Here is a 21073-nt window from a genome sequence, read left to right as displayed (position 1 = left end):
ATTGACTGCTTCAGTGGCTTCCCAGCACCTGGGGAAAATTCTGCTCAGTGTCCGAAACCTCGCCGGGCTGGGCGTCGCACGCCCCCTGCGGGCCACGGCCCGGCGAGCGAGGCACTGCGCAGGCGCGGGCGAGGCGGGGCGGGGCGTCCTGGGGAGGGAGGGGCACCCGCAGGGGCGGCCCAAAGCGCACGCGCGAGCTGGCCGGCGCGCCCCCTGCAGGATCCTGAGCGGCCAGGTCTGTCCTGTGGCGGGTCGCCGGCGCCCCCTCCCCTCCGTGACGGCTTCCTCCGCGAGGCTGGAGCGGAGCTGGGAGCCGAAGGAGTGGACCCCGCGAGAGGGCAGAGCGCCGGCCGCCGCATCCCCGGTGCCAAGGGTCGGTGAGTGCCGTAGGACCCGCCGCAAATGCGCGCGCGGCTGCGGAGCCGCTCCCCGCCCCGGCCGCCCCCAGCCCCAGCCGACCTGCCCCGGAGCCCCGCCACCCTGCACCGCCCCCGCTCTGCCCGTGCCCACCCGCGCCGGCCCAGCAGGTGCATCTCCCTGCGGCGCCAGGCCGCCCTGACTAAGGCTTCCTCACCGCTCGAACCTCTCTGGGCGTGTCCCCATCCCTGCAGGCAGGTCGCTGAAGCCACCCGGCCTCGGAGAAACCTAAACCTTCCCGGACATAGAATAAATAGCTGCGGAATCCTTTGTGCCCAGCCGAGATAGGACCCGCCGCATTCATCCAGCAGGCACTCTCAACACCTGTCTGGTAGCGTCCTGCTGCGTCCCAGGCTGGGGAGCCGAGGCAGGGCCTCCAAGAATGCTGCTGGCTCATCTCTCGGTGCAGAGTCCCAATGTGGGTGGTAATCCTTCTCCATACTGGACTCGCCTTCCTCCCAACCCCTCAGTCCCAGAACGGGGGTCCATTGAGGATCCAGGGGTCCACTGTTGGTGGTGGGAGTTGTGTGGGGGACAGCAGGATGGGTACTCCTGGTCCAGGCGGAGAGGCCTCGACAACCCTAAGTACAACCTTCTGGCGTCCATGGTCAGTCCTGATTTGGTGTCATTTGTGTTTACATGGGTATCTGTCCTCACACAGCACACTATAAGCTTCATGAGGTCTCCTGCAGGAGGGTTTAGGGCAAGTGTATATTTGTACGTGAATGCATGCCCTCTCCTCACTTCCTTGGACATGATCCAATTAAAGCTGTTGCCTTACAGGATTATTTAGGTTTGTTTGTCCCTTTGCCTCTCGAACTGTGAGCTCCTTGAAGGCACTGATTGGCTCTTGTTTGGTCTTGCACTCCCAGCACATAGCCAGTACCTGGCAGGCCTGGAGACTCAGACAAGGTTCACACGAAAAAGTTAATGCTCTTTTCTCCTGAGCAACTATACCATTTGATTTCGTGTATTTGATGCTGCCTTTTGTAAACTTGAAAGGATGAAGGTTGTTTTCCTTTAGGAAGTCTGCATCACGGGAAATGTAAGAGAAAAAGAAAATAGGTAAAAATGGATGCCATGAGGATCCTCCCTCCCCCATCTTTTTAACTTCTTAGAGAATTAAAAATAAATAATAAACACTTGCTTATTCTATCTGACAAATAGGATGGCATCATTCCCTCTTTAAGGTGATCTACCACAATTCTGATGAGACAGCCTTTTGGAACAAGAGAGGGTAGCTCAAGCTGTTTTTTAAAAAGACGTTAACCTCCCATGGTGCATGTGCCAGGCAGTCTCATAGGACCCTGTTCTGACTTAGTCTCAACTGGGAAGGCCCACGTAATACTCCTAGTTAACAGTTTCTTCTCCGGACCTGCTTCTTGAAATGGCAGTAGACTCTTCTGCTATTGAGTCTGTTGAGGGGGAAAGCATTCTAGAACTCCGAGGAGAATGTGGGCAAGGCTCTGTGAATGATTGAAAGATTTCCTGGACATGGTCCCTGGTCTTGGGGACTTTCGGGTAGAGTTAAAGAGATGACTTATTCACAAGTAACTGTGACATAAGACAGGACAAGATAAGCGATACATGAGACATCCAGAAAAGCTGCTGAAGATGTCCAGAGGTGGAGGGAGAGCTTTCAGCAAGAGCAGAAGGTCTCAACTCTGGCTGAATGTTATGATCACTTGGGAAAGAGCCCCATGTCCAGAGCAGAGTCCAGAATCTCCAGGGATGGGCCTCAGACATCAGTTTCAGTCTTAAAACTCCTCCAAAAGATTCTGTTGTTCAGCCAAGATGCAGAACCCTTGAACCAAGGTTATCAGTAGCTGATTGACAGAGGTGCTAGGACTGGGCTGAGAAATAATAGGTGGGGTTTCAGAAGGTGGAGACAGATATGGAGGATGGTATTCCAAGCAGACAAAACCCTAAAAGGCCCAGACACCTGTGGGAAAGTGTAAGGTGTGTCAGTCCCTGTCCTTGGGGGACTCGTGCAGTGTATGAATGGCTCAGAGTTATTTGCACACTTGAAGAGATTTGGAGTCAACAGGCAGGTAGGAACCATTGCAGGAGCTGACTAATGAGTTGCGCCTTGGTCCTTACAGAGCATCCATGGTTACCTCTCCCTGGGGATTCCAGTTGCCCAATTACTTCATTTCCTCCACCAAGAGAGGCAGATGAGCTAGCAGGCCTGGGAATGGGACTGAGGCTACAGCAGGGGTTAGAAAAGCAGGCAACACTTTCTTTTGTAAAAGAATGTAAGTATGTATCCCCATATATTATATTTACTTATAAATTATAGCCATACACTACTGTCATGAATATTATGGACATAGAAATGTACACAAATATAGAAGTTTTAAAGGGATGAGCAGCACAGATTTCATAGAACTCTCTCCCAATAACCTCCTTTGGGCCACATCTTTGGCAAAAATATACCCTACCAACTCCCACCAGAAGCTTTAATGTAAACTCAGAGCCATGTGATCCTGAGGAGATGGCTGCCCCCAACCCTGAACAGAGCTGGTGGTGGTGTTGAGTGTGAGACCAGCACACCAGATCTCCACCTGAGCCTCCCAATGCAAATGACCACAGCCTCAAACCCGGCCTGGAGAGGTGTGGAGGGGTCTGCTCTCAGACAATGACTGAGCCTTCGGGATTTCTTCCCATCTCATTCACGCAAAGACCACTTGTGTAAATACATCATCTAAAAACTATTTTTTGTGCACTTTCTTGTGTAAAAGAATTTATGTATCCCCCATATATTATACTTATTTATAAATTATAGTCATACACTACTGTCCTGATATTTTGGACATAGAAATATACACGAATATAGAACTTTTAAAGGATGAGAGGGAAAGTGAACATGATTTAATTTTGTCAGTGTACTAATGCTACAAAATCTTCCCTTTCTGGCTTATTTCCTGCTGTTCCCCCACCATCACCGCACCAACATATGCTGTTTTTAAAAGAAACCATGTGATCAAGTCTACATCTCATTTATAAAATAGTGAAATATATGTTCCAGCATTTGAAGGTCTGGTTCTGTTTCTGTGTCCTGTTTATTTCAGTTCCTGGTTCTTGTGGTATGTGATGCCACACCGCATGGAGACACAGACTGTTTTTCAATCCCACTCACCAGTCATGCAAGGGCTCCTGAATTTGGGCTGATAAGTGTTCATGGGCGATCAGAGAAGCTGGCAATCTAGTTCCCAAAGCTTTTGGTGTGCAGGTGTAGATGTTTGTGAAATGGTGCTCTTGCAGCATCCTTGGCAACACAATCACACCTTTTCCTTAAAGGCACTGATTTGAGTATGTTGGCTTGAAAGAAATAAGCTAGCTGACACACTGCTGCAGTCATTTGCCCTTGAAAAAAAGAAAAGAAAAAGGTCTCCGGATTTGGAACTTTTCGTGAAAGAAAATGCAGATTCCCTCCTTAAGTTCTAAATCACAAGATAACCAGTGAACCTCTGTGTCATAAAAGATCTTCACAGGTATTCCTGAGTCACAACAAAGTAGTATAATGGAGTCTGGTTTTTGTTTTTAATTGAATACAACCATATCTTTTTTAAAAAAATAATTCTTTATTGCTGAAAGTATTACATATGTCCCCCCCCGCATTGGCCCCCTCCAACCCCCCCCTGCCCCCCCCCCACCCCAGGTCCTCACTGCCCCATTGTCTGTGTCCATGAGCCATGCATATATGCATACAAAGTCCTTCAACCATGCTATCTTGAAGTATATAAACTCCAACATATCTTAGAGGCTTCAAGTAAACTAGTGGGAAGGGCCCGCCATCACCCCCGTATCACAGAACCTCTCCTCCATCAGGGTGCCCATGGCTGCTGACACACAGGCCAACAAGGGTGCCAGGGTCCGTCCATGTATTAAATATTAGTAAAGATGCCCGGGTGGTGTTGCTCAGTGGTTGAGCATTGACCCAGGAACCAAGAGGTCACTGGTTCGATTTCTGGTCAGGGCACATGCCTGGGTTGTGGGCTCAATCCCCTGCAGAAGGCAGCCAACTGATGATGTTTCTCTCTCATGGATGTTTTTATCTCTCTGTCTCTCTACCATCTTCTCTCTCTAAAAATCAATAAAAATATTTTTAAAAAATATTAGTAAAGCCAATTTTTCTCATTTCTAAAGAAAAATACTTACAAATAAAATTCCTCACCATTCCATTACTCCAGCAGATAATCTTGCTCACCACACTCGGAGACTAATAGTGGGTTCACTGGCAGGGACCATACTCAGTAAACATGCCTGCTAGTTTTAGCCTGTTTTTGACAGTATTTATTGTTATACTAGAGGCCCAATGCACGGATTCGTGCACTGGTGGGTCCCTCCATGTAGCCTGCAGGGATTGAGCCGAAACTGGCAGTCCAGTGCTACCTGCCGCTCCTGCCTGCCACTCCTGTTCATCCTGGCCATGCTGTGCCTGCCACCGCCATGGCTCAGTAGGCTTGCTGCCACTCTGCTGTGGTCTCTGGGGTGCAGCGGGCAGCCACGAGCCCTGCGTCTGGGGCCTTTTGGTCAGCTAAGCAGCGCTCCTGCTGTTGCACCAGGGGGCAGCTCCTGCATTGAGCGCCTGCCCCCTGGTGGTCAGTGCGTGCCATAATGACTGGTCGACCAGTCCTTTGGTTGTTCGGTCGTTTGGTCACTGAGGCTTTTATATATCTAGATGGGCATTTCATCTGAAGAATTCATTGAATTAGACATTTTCACATATTTACTGTCCACTCCGCCCCCAGAGAAGGATCACGTACTGGGTAAAAGATTAAGCAAAACAAAACACCCATAAGCAGCATTACTGCACATTTAGAGACCCTCTCCCTCCATGCCTCACCCCAACTCCCTTCTTGACATAGCATCCAAGCCCTTGTTGGCTTCCCTTTCGGCTTATTCCCTGCTGTTCCCCCACCACCACCACTCCAAACTACTTGCTGTTCCCCACACACACTCACTCATTTCTCCATGATCTAGTATTGCCCTCCCACCCCAACTAATAAGAAACTTGAGACCAATGTGCTCCAAATGTTGCAAAATGGGGCCCAGTGAGTCCAGAGAGCATCAGTTTTGCTCTGCATATTTTGATCAGACTTTTTTTTTTTTATAAATCTACTTATATATTTATGTATGTTTGTATAGGGGGATATTTCTGCAATTTCATTTTAATTTAAAGCAGGTATACTGCATTAACAGAATTTTTCACTTAACAAACTTGCATATATTTATATATAAAAAAGAATAAACCAGCCGAAACCGGTTTGGCTCAGTGGATAGAGCATTGGCCTGCAGACTGAAGGGTCCTGGATTCGATTCCGGTCAAGGGCATGTACCTTGGTTGCGGGCACATCCCCAGTGGGGGGTGTGCAGGAGGCAGCTGATTGATGTTTCTCTCTCATCGATGTTTCTAACTCTATTCCTCTCTCTTCCTCTCTGCAAAAAATCAATAAAATATATTAAAAAAAAAAGAATAAATCAAACATAAGAATGGAAAAATAAGAAACTTGAGACCAATCTTCCATGCAACCTTCTGGAAGCCTTCCCAGAGCTCTCTTACACGTACACTCACATGCTCACACTCTCACACACGCACACGCGCACACGCACACACACACACACACGTATACATGTACACACATCAAATTCGGTCTTCTCCAGAATTTCATGATGCTTTTATTTGGCTTCGTGTTTAGCAATTGTAGTACATGCAAACATTCAGACTGTGAGCTCCTTGGATTAAGAACGCTGGAATTTTCATTTCCAAATCCTTATTACCTGGTAAAAGTGCCCATCACACAGTGAGCACTTGGCAAATGTTTGTTGGATTAATAAATGTGTTTTTGTCTTGTGTATCCTAAAAGGCTACAGATTCTACCAACAAACATTAACTAAGTACTTGTCAGGCCTTCTTCAGTGTGTACACATGTCAACCCTTAATACTGCTGACTGTTACAGACCCTGTGTTGACAAAGAAGTGCTTTCCTAGCTGAGATAGATCCTCACCCACCTTGGTCCTCAGGAAAAGTGCCGAGTCCTGGCCAGCACCCCCAACCAGGCCATCTCTCTATTCCACACCTGTGGTAAAGAGGGCAGAACCATGGTTGTCTGCTCTCTGCCTGTCACCAGCAGGCATGCCTGTGGCTTATGGAGACCCCTCCTTCCCACCCGTTCCTCCCTCCAGGCCTGTGCAGAGTTAGGTTTCCATGAAGGAGATGTACTGAACCTGGGATATGTCAGGAACATAATAGGGTGTGTGCCTTGTCCGCTTCTGCTCGCTGGTCTGGAGGATAGCTCAGCAGTGACTCTCTTGAAGCATTTAACATCGTTCTGTTCTATATATGCAGAAATAAAACCTTATTTTTGCACCGGCATATATATAAATTGTTGGACATATTGAAGCCCATAATGAAAAAGAAAATCCCCACAAATCTAAAAAGTGGAAGTGTCTGGGTTGCAGGCTTGATCCCTGGCCCCTGTCCGGGCACAAGTGGGAGGCAACCAATGGAGATTTCTCTTTCTCCCCCTCCCTCCTCCTTCCACTCTCTCTAAAAATCCATGGAAAAAATATCCTCAGGTGAGGATTAAAAAATAATAAATAAACAAATAAATAGATAAATAAATAACATTGGAAGTGTCTAGACTCCCCAAGATGCACTAAGCAGCAGTGGCCAACCTTTCGGACCTCAGGGACCACCAGAGGTCCGCAGACCACGGGTTGGCGACCGCTGCACTGGAGTGCTGCTGAGCTGCGGGCCCCTGAACAGCGGTGGGTGCGCGTGAACTGGCACGACCCACAGCTCTTTAACAAAAGCTGCTGGAAAAACCATTTTTAGAGGAATTCTATGTGCCCATCAAGAGACTTCTCAGAAATAAGCAGCCCACAGTATGCACTCACTCTGGACCAATTCACTTGCTCACCTAAAAAGCAAATATTGAAATACTCAACAGTTTGTGTAACGTTTAATATTTTAACAGTAAGCAAACAAGGCTTTTGGTCGGGACAATAAAGTCTTCCCTCCCCTTCCTGGCTCTGTCCCTGGAGGAGTGAAGTGAGCCGCTGCGGGGGAAGTTTCCAGACGTGCTCTTGTGGGCGGAGGTGGTGGCTTTGCCAGTGGCCAAGTGTTTGCCTTAGCGTAGAACCCGCCTGGGGTGGTTCTGGACCGAGGCCATTTCCACTTCTGGGGACTCTCGGTGCCACGCGGGTCAAGTGTTTTAAGGAACTTGAGCTTCCTTTCCTCGTGTACATTTGCTTTTGTAACCAGAAAGCTTTCTTGGTTTTGTAATTCTGGGAAATCTCCTCCTTTAAATTCTTTTTTACTCAGACAGAACAGACCCAGATATAGCATTTAGTGAGACTTTGCATAAAGCCTGGCGTGTACCAAGCAACAAGCTGGGTGCTTTGGGGAGACAGAAATAAATAAAATACTAAGGTGGAGGGGCTCAAGGGACATTTTTCTTCTGATTTCTAATGTTAGGTTCTGGAGGCACTGTATACAAGTTTTATAAAGATGTTTACTGCCTGTAGGACACACAAGGATGTCGTGGTGTCGTAGTTAATGGGAGGTTCAGATCCTGGCTCTGTGGCTTTCTTGTGGTGTGATCCTGGGCCAGGTTTTTCCTCCTGGTTTCTTTGTCTATAAAAGGGTACTGATACCAGAAGCCAGAGTTGAAATAAGAGACTGTGTAAGTATAAAAGTATATAATATGAAAGCTCCTTATCTTTTAATGTAGCAGGAGAGAACAGAGTCAACCCTGCGGTCTGGTCTCTGTTTTCCTACGTCCATATTTCTTTGTTACCGGCTCTGTTCTTCCTAAAGTAACATACTTGCAATCTGTTTTGCTCTTTGATTTTCTAACTTGGTGAGGGAAGTTTTATGTTTGTTTTTCAAATTATTCTCTAGCACCCTCCATTTGCCCAAAGGTGCCAGTGAGCCATGCCCGGGAGCCCCGGGCCCCTCCTGATGTCCCAAGAGGCGTCAGTGCTCCTGATCTCCAAGGTCACCCTGCCAGCCCCACCCCAGAGCCCTCTGCACAGGGCTTCCTTTCTGCCAGTCCTCCCATAGCCCCGGAGGAAAACCGTAGCCAGGAGCCTCTCCCAGCACTCAGGTCAGTTCCCAGACACTGCTATGCAGCCTCGTAGGAAGGTGGAGGGTCTGTCCTTCTGCCCCACCCCACCACCACCCTCCTTCCCACCTGGAGAGACAGGATTAGGCTTGGTGATGTGTCCTTCCTCGGACAGACTCTTCCCGAAAAGGAAGTCGTCAACGTCTCTGACCAGAAGACCTCTACGAACTGTGACCTTTTTTACATTCCCCTCTTGAGATGGAGGAAGGAAGAGCGTCTTGGCCAGGCCAGGTGACCGCAGGATGACCGGTCCCTGATGGAGGCCCTGTCTTCCCCTCTTAGCCTAACCCACTTGTAGAAATCTTTCCTAAACCACAGGCCTCCACGGGTAGCATTAAATCACTGCTCTCTTACTACCTGTCTACAAGCGATTTTTAAGACAGTTTTCCACCTTGTTAATTTTAAAACAATTGGGATAATTTATTACTTTGCCGCTTAATAGCACTTTATGCTATTTTAGCTTTAATTTCTTCACATTTTAACCATGTAGTTAACCGAAAGCCATATTTTGCATTAATTAATATATAACTTCTTGCAGTTGTGTTGTCTATAAATATACAAAATATTTATTGACTATACTTTAAAGCATACATTTTGAATAACTATGGACACATCTTGTTTTGTGTGTTTTTGTGTGTGTTTTTTTTTTTAAAGCAGGAGCTTACTTTGAAAAAGGGGCTTTAATAGAAATTATTTTCAACTGACTAGAGCCAAAAGTGAAACTAGCTGCTTTAAAAAACAAACTCCCGTTCTGCGCACACTGGTCTGAAGGCAGGTCCTTGGGGCAGTAGTGTTAGCTTGTGCTCACTAATGAATGGTTGGCTAGCCGTGTGAGTCTTCTGTGTGATTGTCGGCCACTTAATGGATGGTGTTGGGTTAGTATCAGCCGGAATGTGGAGCCGATTCATTGAACTCAGAACTCTTCCGCTGTGAGTCACGGAGGTTTCTCCCCTCCTAAAGGACTGTGAGCTGTGAAGGGTTCCTCTTGCTCCACCTGCGTCCTCGGTACATGGACGGTGACCAGGAGCTCTCCGGGGCCTCCCCTCCTCTGCCGTTCTTGCTGACCACCATAGGCCTGAGCAGCCTGGTCCACACTTCAGCCTCCATGCCCGCAGCTTCCAGAACGTGACCACCTCCTTCTCTAGCAGGTAAGCATCTAATAAACTCTGAGCTCGGTGTCTCTACCGATTTCGGGTGCTTCTCACACCTGAAATCTAGTACAATGGGTTTCCTAAATTGAGAGTAGATACATATTTATATTTATTGGTTGATTTTAGAGAGAGAGAGAAAGAAGGGGGGGGAGAGAAACATTGATGTGTTGTTTCACTTATTTATGCATTTATTGGTTGATTCTTGTATGTGCCCTCACCATGGATCCAACCTGCAACCTTAGTGTATCGGGATGATACTCTAACCAACTTAGCTACCCAGCCAGGGCCGAGAGAGGCCTTTCTAAACCCCACTCTTGTTTCTGCTATCTCTTTTTTTTTTTTTTTTTTTCAAATATATATTTTATTGATTTTTTACAGAGAGGAAGAGAGAGGGATAGAGAGTTAGAAACATTGATCAGCTGCCTCTTGCACACCCCCTACTGGGGATGTGCCCGCAACCAAGGTACATGCCCTTGACTGGAATCGAACCCGGGACCCTTGAGTCCGCAGGCCGACGCTCTATCCACTGAGCCAAACCGGTTTCGGCTATCTCTTTTTTTAAAAAATTTTCTTTATTGATTAATGTGTCCTTATCCCCTCATTGCTCCCCCATCTCCCCCCCCACACTCATGCCCTCACCCCCCTGGTGTCTGTGTCCATTGGTTAGGCTTATATGCATGCATACAAGTCCTTTGGTTGATCTCTCCCCCTTACCCCCACCCTCCCCTACCTTCCCTCTGAAGTTTGACGGTCTGATCAATGCTTCTCTGTCTCTGGATCTGTTTTTATTCATCACTTTATGTTGTTCATTATATTCCATAAATGAGTGAGATCATGTGATATTTATCTTTCTCTGACTGGCTTATTTCGCTTAGCATAATGCTCTCCAGTTCCATCCATTCTGCTATCTCTTGTGTTTCATAATCTCTCAGCAGAGTTTCCCAGTTTATGTACCAGATTTAAATATAACATTCATAGTGACACAGGATAGATTTTCTTTGAAGGAAAATGACCACTCTTGTGGGAGGCTCACATACCAATGCTCAGTTAAAGCAGGAAATGCTTCCTTAGGGTTCAAGGCAGGAAGGTACATTCCATCATCCTGCCCATGTGTCTGCTACCTGTATCCTGCTCCTGAGACAACAGGGCCAGTGAGGACCCCCATTTCAGGCTTCTCCTCCCTCCCTCTCTCCCTCCCTCCACAGCCCTCTTCAAACTTAGAAATCACCCCGAAGCCAGCACACTAAGCTGAGTTTCCTTTTACTGGGTCTGTGTTGGTGGAGAGGAATTCCATCAGCCTGAGTATTTTGCTAAGAAATAGCACATTCACATGAACTACAGAGAACATCTGAATAGCTTTTTATCACATTATAAATACCACTCTAGCAGTCACATTGCACATAAAAGCCTGTTGTTGATCTTAAGTTTCGGGAAGAAAGAAGGTCCGTTTCCCAAAAGAGTGTACTTTAAACAAGCAGTAGAACTGTTGTTTCTCTCTCACGTGTGCTATGTTGGGTGAAGATGGTATGAAAAAAGGTGAGGAGAAACATGGAGAGAAGGTTATATGTCCCAAGATTCAATCTTCCCCTCTTTCCCCTGTGCTCCCCCAAACTCAAAGCACATTTTCATGGCACACTCTAACTTTTTGTCCTTGCTCTGTAACTAGTGCGGAGGGTCCCTCCTGGTGAGAGGATGGCAGTGCTCAGGCAGCTGTCACTCCTGCTTTGGAAGAACTACACTCTGCAGGTAAGTGCCACTCTCGGGGCATGGCAAGAAGAAGTGTGTGCCCCCTGTCTGGGCACCTTGGGAGACGGCCTCGGGGGGAGAGTGAAGCTTGGAGGGGGGTGTCCCCAGGGAAGGGGGGTGTCCCCAGGGGAGGGGGGTCTGTGACCCACTCCTGTGCTTCTCAGTCCGTCAGCATGTGCTTTCATTCCTCTTCCAGAAGCGGAAGGTCCTGGTGACGGCCTTGGAACTCCTCTTACCCTTGCTGTTTTCTGGGATCCTGATTTGGCTTCGCTTGAAGATCCAGTCGGAGAACGTGCCCAAGGCCACCATCTACCCCAGCCAGCCAATCCGGGAGCTGCCCCTGTTCTTCAGCTTCCCTCCTCCAGGAGACGCCTGGGAGCTCGCCTACATCCCGTCCCAGAGCGACGCCGTGAAGACCGTCACAGAGACGGCCAAGAGGGCCTTGGTGATCAACCTGAGAGGTGAGGCGCCCAGGGGACCTTCTTCCTGTGAGGTTCAGGGCCGTTCAGCCTCTCCTCTTGTTGGCCATGCTGCCAGGGCAACCCCCCAGCTCTGTCTCCTGTCTCTCCTTTTTAAACATTTTTACTTACTGATTTAAACATTTTTTTTTAGAGAGAGAAGCATTGTTTGTTCCACTTATTTATGCATTCATTGTTTGATTCTTATATGTGTCCTGACTGGGGATCGAACCTACAATATTGGGATGACGCTCTAAGCAACTGAGCTACCCAGCCAGGGCTTGTATCATGTCTTATTATAAGGAGTTGTGAGGGCCAGATGAATTGATATGTGGCAGCTTGAGCAGCAGCCAATTCCCCACAGAGGGAATAGGTGGCCACATACACAAAGAAAGCTCTTTTAGTTACAAGGGTAAGATGAGGTGTGAGAATATGGTGCCAAGAATCTTTTCTGGGGTGTGGTTTTGAGAGGACAGCTCTAAAAGAGTCATTAGGCCTGGCCCATGGCCTGGGGTGGGCTGGAGGGAGTCAATGAGGTAGGGGGTGCGGAGGGGACATATGTAATACTTTCAACAATAAAGAATTATTTTTAAAAATTAATAATAAAAATTTAAAAGGAGTCATTAGGCTCTGGCTGGGTGGTTCACTTGGTTGGAACATTGTCCTATATACCAAAGGGTGTGGGTTCTATTCCCAGGCACATACCTAGGTTGTGGGTTCGATCCCTGGTCAGGGGTGGGAGGCAGCCGATCAATGTTTCTCTCTCTCTCTCTCTCTCTCTCTCTCTCTCTCTCTCTCTCTCCCTCTCTCTCTCTCTCTCTCTCTCTCCCCCCCCCATCCTCTCTCTCTCTCTTTCTCTCTCTCTGAGATTAATAAGAGCATATCCTCAGATGAGGATTAAAAGAGAAAAAAATGAGTCATTAGAGAGCCTGTTGAGGTATACTCCCAATAAACACATGCTAGTTGTCTTTTCTAGCTCTTTACTTTCATGATAAAAAGTATGATCTCTTTTTTCCCCTCCTCTTGATTTTGGCATATACCTCCTGGGGCTTGTTGAATTCAGCGTAGCAAACACTTAGGAGAAGATCCTTGGTCCCTCACTGAGTGATTACAGTAAAACCCTTTATATGAAATGGGGGCTGGGTGATAAAGAATTATTTAACAAGCTATACATTAGTGTCTACTCAACTTTTTAAAGCACACCACTATGGCTATAAGGCTATAAGGGGACTGCCCCGGCAGTGGAACCAGGGCAGGTGGCCGCCTGCATGGAGGAGGGTAACAGATGTGGCATTGCTGCCAGCCCTGCCTGCAGTCTCACCAGAACCCCAGGGCTGGCTGTGATTTTCAGGTTCCGCCTACCTTCACGGCAGCCTGCCTCTCTGCCAAAAACAAAAGCCGCCTCTGGTCTTAAAAAGGTTTACACAACCCTAGAGAAATGTGTAAGTTTTCCGTCTTTTATCTGCAAATGACCGAACCATTTAGATTTTTTCAAGTGGGGCAGATGATTGGGCAACTCAGCTTCAATGCTCTTCACAGTTCGCGGCTTTGCCTCGGAGAAGGACTTTGAGGACTACATCAAGTATGACAACCGCTCCTCCAACGTGCTGGCCGCCGTGGTGTTCGAACACACCTTCAACCACAGCAAGGACCCCCTGCCCCTGGCGGTGAGGACTCAGCCCCACAAAGCCAAGTCCTTCCCTCCCCGCCCGCTCTCCCCCCCCCCCCCCCCCCCCCCGCAAACTAATTCAGCCTACAAAAGTGCTCTGCTGGCCTGGGAGTAAACCAACTTTTTTTGGTCCAGTGTTGCCATCTTGGTCCCTCCTGAGGGAGGCCTGGGGACAGTTTAACCCATCAGGCCAAGCAATTTAGAAACCTTACCTGCTTGGAGAAAGCAGCCTATGAGCCATCACTCTAGGCCCCTTTATGTCCTCTCATTTCATAAAAGGCGTTACTGGTCTCTAGGCCTCTGTGCAAAGAGTCGTACAGGATAGATAAGAAAGTAGCAAATACTTGGGACTGAAGTATGATATGGCATTAGCATTTCTGCTACATGTTTAAAACAGCCCCCTCCAAAAAGTTTTTTGCTTGCCCGATGGGATTAAGACTGGGAACCCATCAAATTTCTCTAGCGTTATTTCAAGGTCATGTAGAGTTCATGTGGGTGGACGGCAAGAGAGGCTTGGCAAAGAACACCCAAAGTGCCCCTGTGGGCTCCCTGTTACCCCTGGGGCAGGACCACTTGCTCTGACCTTGGGGAAGACACTGGGAGACACTGGTGAGTTCACAGAATGAGAGTCCCCTAACCTCTCTCAATTGATGCGGGTGTGTGATCCTCTGGATCCCTCAGAGCAGTTGGTTTTCTCTTTGTTTCCACAGGTGAAATACCACTTACGGTTCAGTTACACTCGAAGAAATTACATGTGGACCCAAACAGGCTCCTTTTTCGTGAAAGAGACGGAGGGATGGCACACCACTTCCCTTTTCCCACTTTTCCCAAACCCAGGACCAAGGGAACCCGCATCCCCTGATGGTGGAGAACCTGGTGAGAAGCACCTTTCAGGTGGTGTTGCCCCCCAAAGTGGTGACTGACAATCACATGGGGAACCCACCTTGCAGTTCTCTGCAGAAATACTTTTTAGGAATATTTTATCTTCTTTGTAGGAGAAGGAAGAAGACATCTCGTAAAACTGTCTTCTGTAAAGCTAAACTCATCTTTGAAAACAGCGAAGGCTCTCTTCCTGTTTGAGAAGACGTGTGCTCTTGAATGAAACATTTATATTCCAGTTTTTAGGGAGCTTCCGTTTGCATTGAATCTTTTGGGCTTGGTTTTATGTTTTCCTCCTCTTTGTTGCTGCCTCTGTATACAGTTTTATAGGCTCTTTAAGCTCTGTGGTTGTTTAATGATCTGTGGTTTAATTGAGTCAGTGGAATGTTTGTAGAAGTTGGATCTTGGGCAGCAAATGACGAAGGGTAAATACTTTTTGTTATACAAAGGACTCAGATAAGGCGGTCAGAAAAACATGAAGGCCTCGAGCAGCGTGGAAACCTGGGAACCTGGCACACAGCAGGCACTGGGTACATTTAGTCCAGTATTCTTCCCCCGCCCACCCCTAGAGGTCCATATCTTAGAGTCCCTGATTCCCCTGATAAGAATTTAACCCTGGCATCATCTAAAAGAAGGAGAAGATCCACATGCACAAATATGTTCACCACAGCTTTACTTATGATCACAAAAATGTCAGCGGGGTGGGAAATGACTGATTACAGAGTGACGGCATCATTCCTCAGCGTGTTGAGCAGCCACACAGGTCATGAAGATGAAGAGCATACGGTAGCATGGCAAAGCCTCGCGAGAGAGCAGTGTGTGAGCAGGCAGGCAGGCAGGCAGGATATTTCGTGGGGCAGGTGGTGTGATGTTGTGAAAAGACAGGCTTTGAATGCAGAGACCAGGGTCCCATCTCACCTTTGCCCTGCCGCCAGTTGTGTGCCTCAACTGCCCGGGTCTCAGTGGTCCCATCTGCTCAGTGGGGATATCGTTATCTCCTCTGCTGGTTTGTTGCGAAGATGAGAATCAAACCCCCACCCAACACAATAATGGGTGACCTTAATTGAGCACCTACTATTATCACAACCATAAAAAGAGTTAAATCTAAGAGGAATAGTAGAAGCACACAGGTATGGTAACCTCATGTCGGGGTATGGTTGGCATTTTGCTTTTCTCTTTTCTAGAGGCTGGAACCCAGACAGTTCTGTTAGAGACACATGTTACAGATGTTCCCAGCATCACTATTTTATGAGTGAGGGTGCCCAGACCTGCACCCCATGTTCCCCCTCTGTTTCTTGGGCTCAGGCCTCAGGCGCTCAGGCTGCCTTTTTTTCTCCTGTGGCCATGCCACTCCTTCCTTAGGCCCAGTCCCTCCCTATCTTAGCTCTGGACTGGAATACCATATCCCCAGTTTATCACTCCTCCCAGGCCCTTTTCGCTTTAGGAATTTTATTACAGACCATTATGGGGACTCTAAAAGGGCCAGCACCGAGAAACCACAAGGTACAGCAGTGGTCTTTGGTCTGTGGTGTTTGCCTCCTTTTGAGATGGTAACTCAAGGGCAGAGCTCTCTGGTCGGCAGAATTATGGCCCTCCAAAGATGTCCACATCCTAATCTTTATAAGCTGTGAATATGCCAGGACACGTGGCTAAGGGGAATTAATGTGGCAGATGGAATTAAAGTTGCTAATCAGCTAGCCTTAAGCTAGCCAGATTATTGTCATTATCCCAGGGGGCCACTGTAATCACTAGGTCCTTAAAAGTAGTAGACAGGGAAGGCAGAGGAGAGGGTCAGAGAGAGATGTGATGGCAGCAGCAGGGTCAAAGAGGTGCTGCCTGGCTGGCTTCGAAGGGGGAGACAGGGGCACAAGCCTGGGAATTATGGAGGTTCCTACAAACTAAAGGAGTGAAGAGGCCTTAGGGCGTTGGGCGATGTCGCTCTGCGGCCAGTTCAACAGGGAGGCCCTGTACAGCTCCGTGCATGTGGCTCTCTGCGGGGGCAGCACCCCATGCTGCAGCTTTTCCAACATGTATTGACCTCGTGTGCTAGGATGTCCTGTGCTCCCACACTTAGGGTACATCCGAGAAGGCTTCCTGGCGGTGCAGCACGCCGTGGACAGAGCCATCATGCAGTACCACACAAACGCCTCCACACATCAGCTGTTTGAGAAACTCACCGTGATCGCCAAGAGATTCCCATACCCGCCTTTCATTTCGGACCCCTTTCTCGTGGCCATCCAGTACCAGCTCCCCCTGCTGCTCATGCTGAGTTTTATTTACACCTCACTCACCATCATCCGGGCTGTCGTGCAGGAAAAGGAGAGGAAACTGAAGGTAACCCGATTTGCATTTGGCTTTAAAACATTTTGGCAACTGTCATCAGGCAGGGGCAGCTCATGGACGCGGGAGCCACAGAGCAGTTGTGGAATGAGGCAGGCGCCAATGGTGGCTTTAGCCTACTTGGGCTTCTTTGAAACCAATCCTGGTATATCCAGATTTTAAAAATCGTAAGGATGTATCCTATTTTGTGTGCAGTATACTAAGGCTCTGGGGCTGCCTTGTCCAGCAAGGGAGCCATAAGCCCTTGGGCTTCAGCACTTGGGGGGTATCTGGTCTCACCTGAGTCATGCTGAGAGTGTAAAACATACACCAGATTATTTAAAAGAAAAAAAAAGTAAACTGTTTCATTAGTACTTTCTATATTGATTATACGTTGAAAAGACAACATTTTGGACATATTGGGGTAAGTAAAATACATTGTTGAAATTAATTTTACTTGTTTCTTTTCACTTTTTCTTTGTGGCTACTATAAAATTCTAAACTACATACGTGGCTCGCATTCTGTTTCTGTTGAACAGAGCCGCTCTAGACGTTAGAGCAACAGTGAGCCAAGATGCTTAAATATGTGGCTGAGCACAAAGCTAATTCACTTTGCATATGGATCAAGGACAACTGTAGTTCTCGACTGCCAGGCACAGTAGGATGGGAAATTCAAGTGTATGAAGTGTCACTTTAAAAGGATATCATGGACTTAATTGAGTGCACCTGAATGAATAGTATCACCTGTAAACCCATACCCATGACATTGCCAAAAGTATCCAAAATTTACTTAGAGTTTCTCTTTTGGCGATGTCTGCAGTGCCAGGGAAATGACATTTAGAAGACTCCCACCGGCACCAAATCTGTGATTATTGGGGCTGGGAGAACCGATGAGGTGGGTACTATCTGCTTGGGCACCTTAAATAACTTTGATAAGATGGTATACTGTGTAGTTTAAATAGTTAGCAGTGGACAAAGAAATGGTTCAGAAAATAATATTTGTGCACATGCACACCTGCAGATACATAGATAAAACCAATGTGGCAGAATGTTAAGTGATTATGGAATCTAAGTGGTGGGTCCATGAGTGACCTTTGTACCAGTCCTCCCATTTTTCTGAGGCTGTGAAATTGGGCATAAGGAGAAGCTGGAAAATCAACAGCCTGGCTTGGTGCCCGGCTTACAAGAGACAATCAGTGCTGATCCCGTCCTCCAGACGCGTGCTAGCCATTCCCCGATGATGGATGGATATGTCCTGTGTCCAGTACTGTCACCACCGGGCACTGGTGCCTCGCACAGCTGAGGAGCTAAATTTTTAATTTTATTAATTTCCATAGAAATAGCCTCATGTGGCCGCTGGCCACTCTATTGAACATCACAGCCTTATGTGTCCTGGGACTCCCTGGTCAGCTTGGTCAGCGGAGTAGCTGGGTTTCCTCACCACACCTCCTGACAGCCCGACTGGGACCCTCGAGGAAGGCCTGTCCCCAGCATCACTGTGCTCCCGTCCTTCCTGTAGGGCCCCTGCCCCTCACAACAGTAGTCTGGACCCCTCATTTCAGAATAGCAGGAGGGGAGGCAGTGCCTCAGGCTTCTAAAGAATCCCACAGGCACTGTTGATCCTGGAACAGCCCTGGCCCCACACTTTGCAGCAAGGGCATTAGTGGGGCTGGTACTAGACAGTGGAGGGGCCGGGCTCCGCCCTCCTGACTCAAAACCCCAACACCAGCTGCCCCACCACACAGCTTCCTGGGGGGCAGTTGGGTACCCAGAGAAGACTGGGAAGCACAAGCTAGGAGTTTGGGGTTGCTCCGGGGAATGAAGGACTGTGAGGGAGCTCATTAGCTTAGTCAACACAGTGCATGCCCACCTCAGGCCCTGACTGGGGTTGTGAGGAAGGGGCTGTGACGGCTGAGAAGAGGGTGAGGGAGCTCACTCGGGTGAAGGGAAAGGTGCAGTAGTGGCTGGGAACAGAGAGGGCATCTCAGGTGAGTAGCACTGAAGAGTGGGGAAAGGTAGGAAGAGGGCAAGATTCCTCATGCCCCAAGGTCAAGCGCTGACAGGCCAGTGCGACCCATGTCTTCTGCCCCTGGCCAGTGTGTGTTTCTCTGTTCCTGCCCTTGGCCTGTGGCCCAGGTGTCCCATGTCCTCTTTTGGCCCATGTATGACACCGCCATCTACAATCACACCCACACACACAGAGGCTCTAAGGAAGATCATTGGGAGGAAGGTACCAGGGTCTGGCATGGCAGGCGGTGGGAACTTGCCCCAAGCGGGGGTGTCAGGCAGGGGGGTGTCAGGGTGTGTGTGTCAGGACATGCGTTAGGGCGTGTGTTGAGTGCATGCCGCTATTCCCCCAGGAGTACATGCGCATGATGGGGCTCAGCAGCTGGCTGCACTGGACAGCATGGTTCCTGCTCTTCTTCCTCTTCCTCCTCGTCGCGGTCTCCTTCATGACCCTGCTCTTCTGTGTCAAGGTATGTGTGGCTTCAAGAGGGGGTCTGATGGCAAGAGTAAGGCATTCAATTTGATGGGAGATCCAGAGACAGCCCTAGTATCACTATAGAGACCCCAAGGTTCCACGTTTGCAGATTTCAGGGGAGTCTGCCTGGGCTCAGTAGAGGAGCAGTGGTTTCATAGTCATGCACTCAGTGTAGCCCCTTCACCAGTCCCCACCCGTTTCACTTACGGCCGGAACGTTTACCATCCCCACCTCCCCTGCTGTCGCCTGCGTGTGCTGACCTGGGGTGACGCACCACGCAGGTGAAGAAGGACGTGGCGGTGCTCGCACACAGCGACCCCTCTCTGGTGCTGGTCTTCCTGGTCTGCTTTGCCATCTCCTGCATTTCCTTCAGCTTCATGGTCAGCACCTTCTTCAGCAAAGGTGAGTCTTCCTGACCGCGGGAACAGAGGACAGCGGGGTGATAAAACCCCAGACAACCTGGCAGTTTCATTTGTGATAAATAGAAACCAAAGAGTTTTTGTATCTGCACCTTCCTTTGGACTCAATTTTCTAGGTGTTGAAAATTTAACATCCCCAATTCTTTTTTTAAATTTATTTTTAATTATAATCGACATACAGTAAGTATGTTAGTTTCAGGTATACAGCATAGTGATTCAGCATTTATGTGCCTTACAAAGTGATCACCACAATAAGTCTAGTAATTATGTCACTGTACGTAGTTTTAATGATGTTATTGACTGTGTTCCCTATGCTGCACACTATGCCCTCATGACTTACTTTATAATGGGAAGTTTGTATATTAATCCCCGTCCCCTTTTCCACCCCACCCCACAACCCTCTCCACTCTGGCAACCATCAATTTATTCTCTGTATCTCTGAGTTTGTTTCTATTTTCTTTTATTTGTTTGTTTTGTTTTTTATATTCCACTTATAAGTGAGATCATATGGTATTTGTCTTTGTCCAACTTATGTCATGTAACATAATACTCTCTAATTTCAGACATGTTGTCACAAATGGCAAGATTTCCTTTTTTATGGCCGAGTAATATTCCATTGTGTATACATGTACCACATCTTTATCCATTCATCTATTAATGAATACTTAGGTTGCTTCCATATCTCTGCTGTTGTAAATAATGCTGCAATGAACATGGGGGTGCATATATCATTTCGAATAATTGTTTTTTGTTTTCTTCAGATAAATACCTAGGAATGTAATTGCTAGGTCATATGGTAGTTCTATTTTTAATTTTTTGAGGATTCTCTGCACTGTTTTCCATGGTGGTTACATTAATTTACACTCTCATCAACAGTGCACAAGGGTTTCCTCATCTCCACATCCTCACCTTGTCTTTTTTTATGATAGCTATTCTGACAAACTGAGATAATATCTTATTATGGTTTTGATTTGCATTTGCCCGATGATCGGTGATGTGTCTGTTGGCCATCTGTATGTCCTTTTTGGAGAAATATCTACTTGGGTCCTCTGTTGTATAATAAAATGTGTTAACATTTAGATCTGCATAACTCAAGCAATATTTTCCAAATGACCAAGGCATCATGTTACAAAATCATGCAAGAAGATTAATCCATTTAAAGTGCAAGTTAGACCAATGGAATTCAGTGTAATAATATGAAAAGTTCACTGGTTAGTTTCATTCCACATGGCACCTAACCTTTAAGAAACTACCACTTATTGAATGGTGTAGTGTCAAAAAAGAATATCCACAAATATCTAAAAGGTATGAAATACCCTCCCTTTTCCAACTACTTATCTGTGTAAAGCTGATTTCTTTATTCACTTCACCCAAAAAATGTAATACAAGTAGCTATGACA

General features: G+C 47.5%; 1 protein-coding gene across 1 annotated transcript in view; it reads left to right on the top strand.

The window, feature by feature from the left end:
* Positions 1 to 241: 241 nt before the first annotated feature.
* The window catches only part of ABCA3 (ATP binding cassette subfamily A member 3), a 49594-nt gene continuing 28762 nt past the window's right edge, over positions 242 to 21073 (top strand). Inside the window, exons 1-9 of the mRNA XM_028153003.2 lie at positions 242 to 377; positions 9511 to 9698; positions 11368 to 11447; positions 11644 to 11908; positions 13445 to 13572; positions 14285 to 14450; positions 16528 to 16787; positions 19133 to 19249; positions 19536 to 19656. Coding sequence (XP_028008804.2) covers positions 11394 to 11447; positions 11644 to 11908; positions 13445 to 13572; positions 14285 to 14450; positions 16528 to 16787; positions 19133 to 19249; positions 19536 to 19656 — 1111 coding nt within the window. The 5' untranslated portion in view covers positions 242 to 377; positions 9511 to 9698; positions 11368 to 11393. The remainder of the gene's footprint in view (positions 378 to 9510; positions 9699 to 11367; positions 11448 to 11643; positions 11909 to 13444; positions 13573 to 14284; positions 14451 to 16527; positions 16788 to 19132; positions 19250 to 19535; positions 19657 to 21073) is intronic.

Source organism: Eptesicus fuscus, chromosome 4 (genome assembly GCF_027574615.1).
Source record: "Eptesicus fuscus isolate TK198812 chromosome 4, DD_ASM_mEF_20220401, whole genome shotgun sequence".
Taxonomy (NCBI): Eukaryota; Metazoa; Chordata; class Mammalia; order Chiroptera; family Vespertilionidae; genus Eptesicus; species Eptesicus fuscus.
Note: the sequence above shows the minus strand (reverse complement) of the source record. Positions and strands in the feature narration are given on the sequence as shown.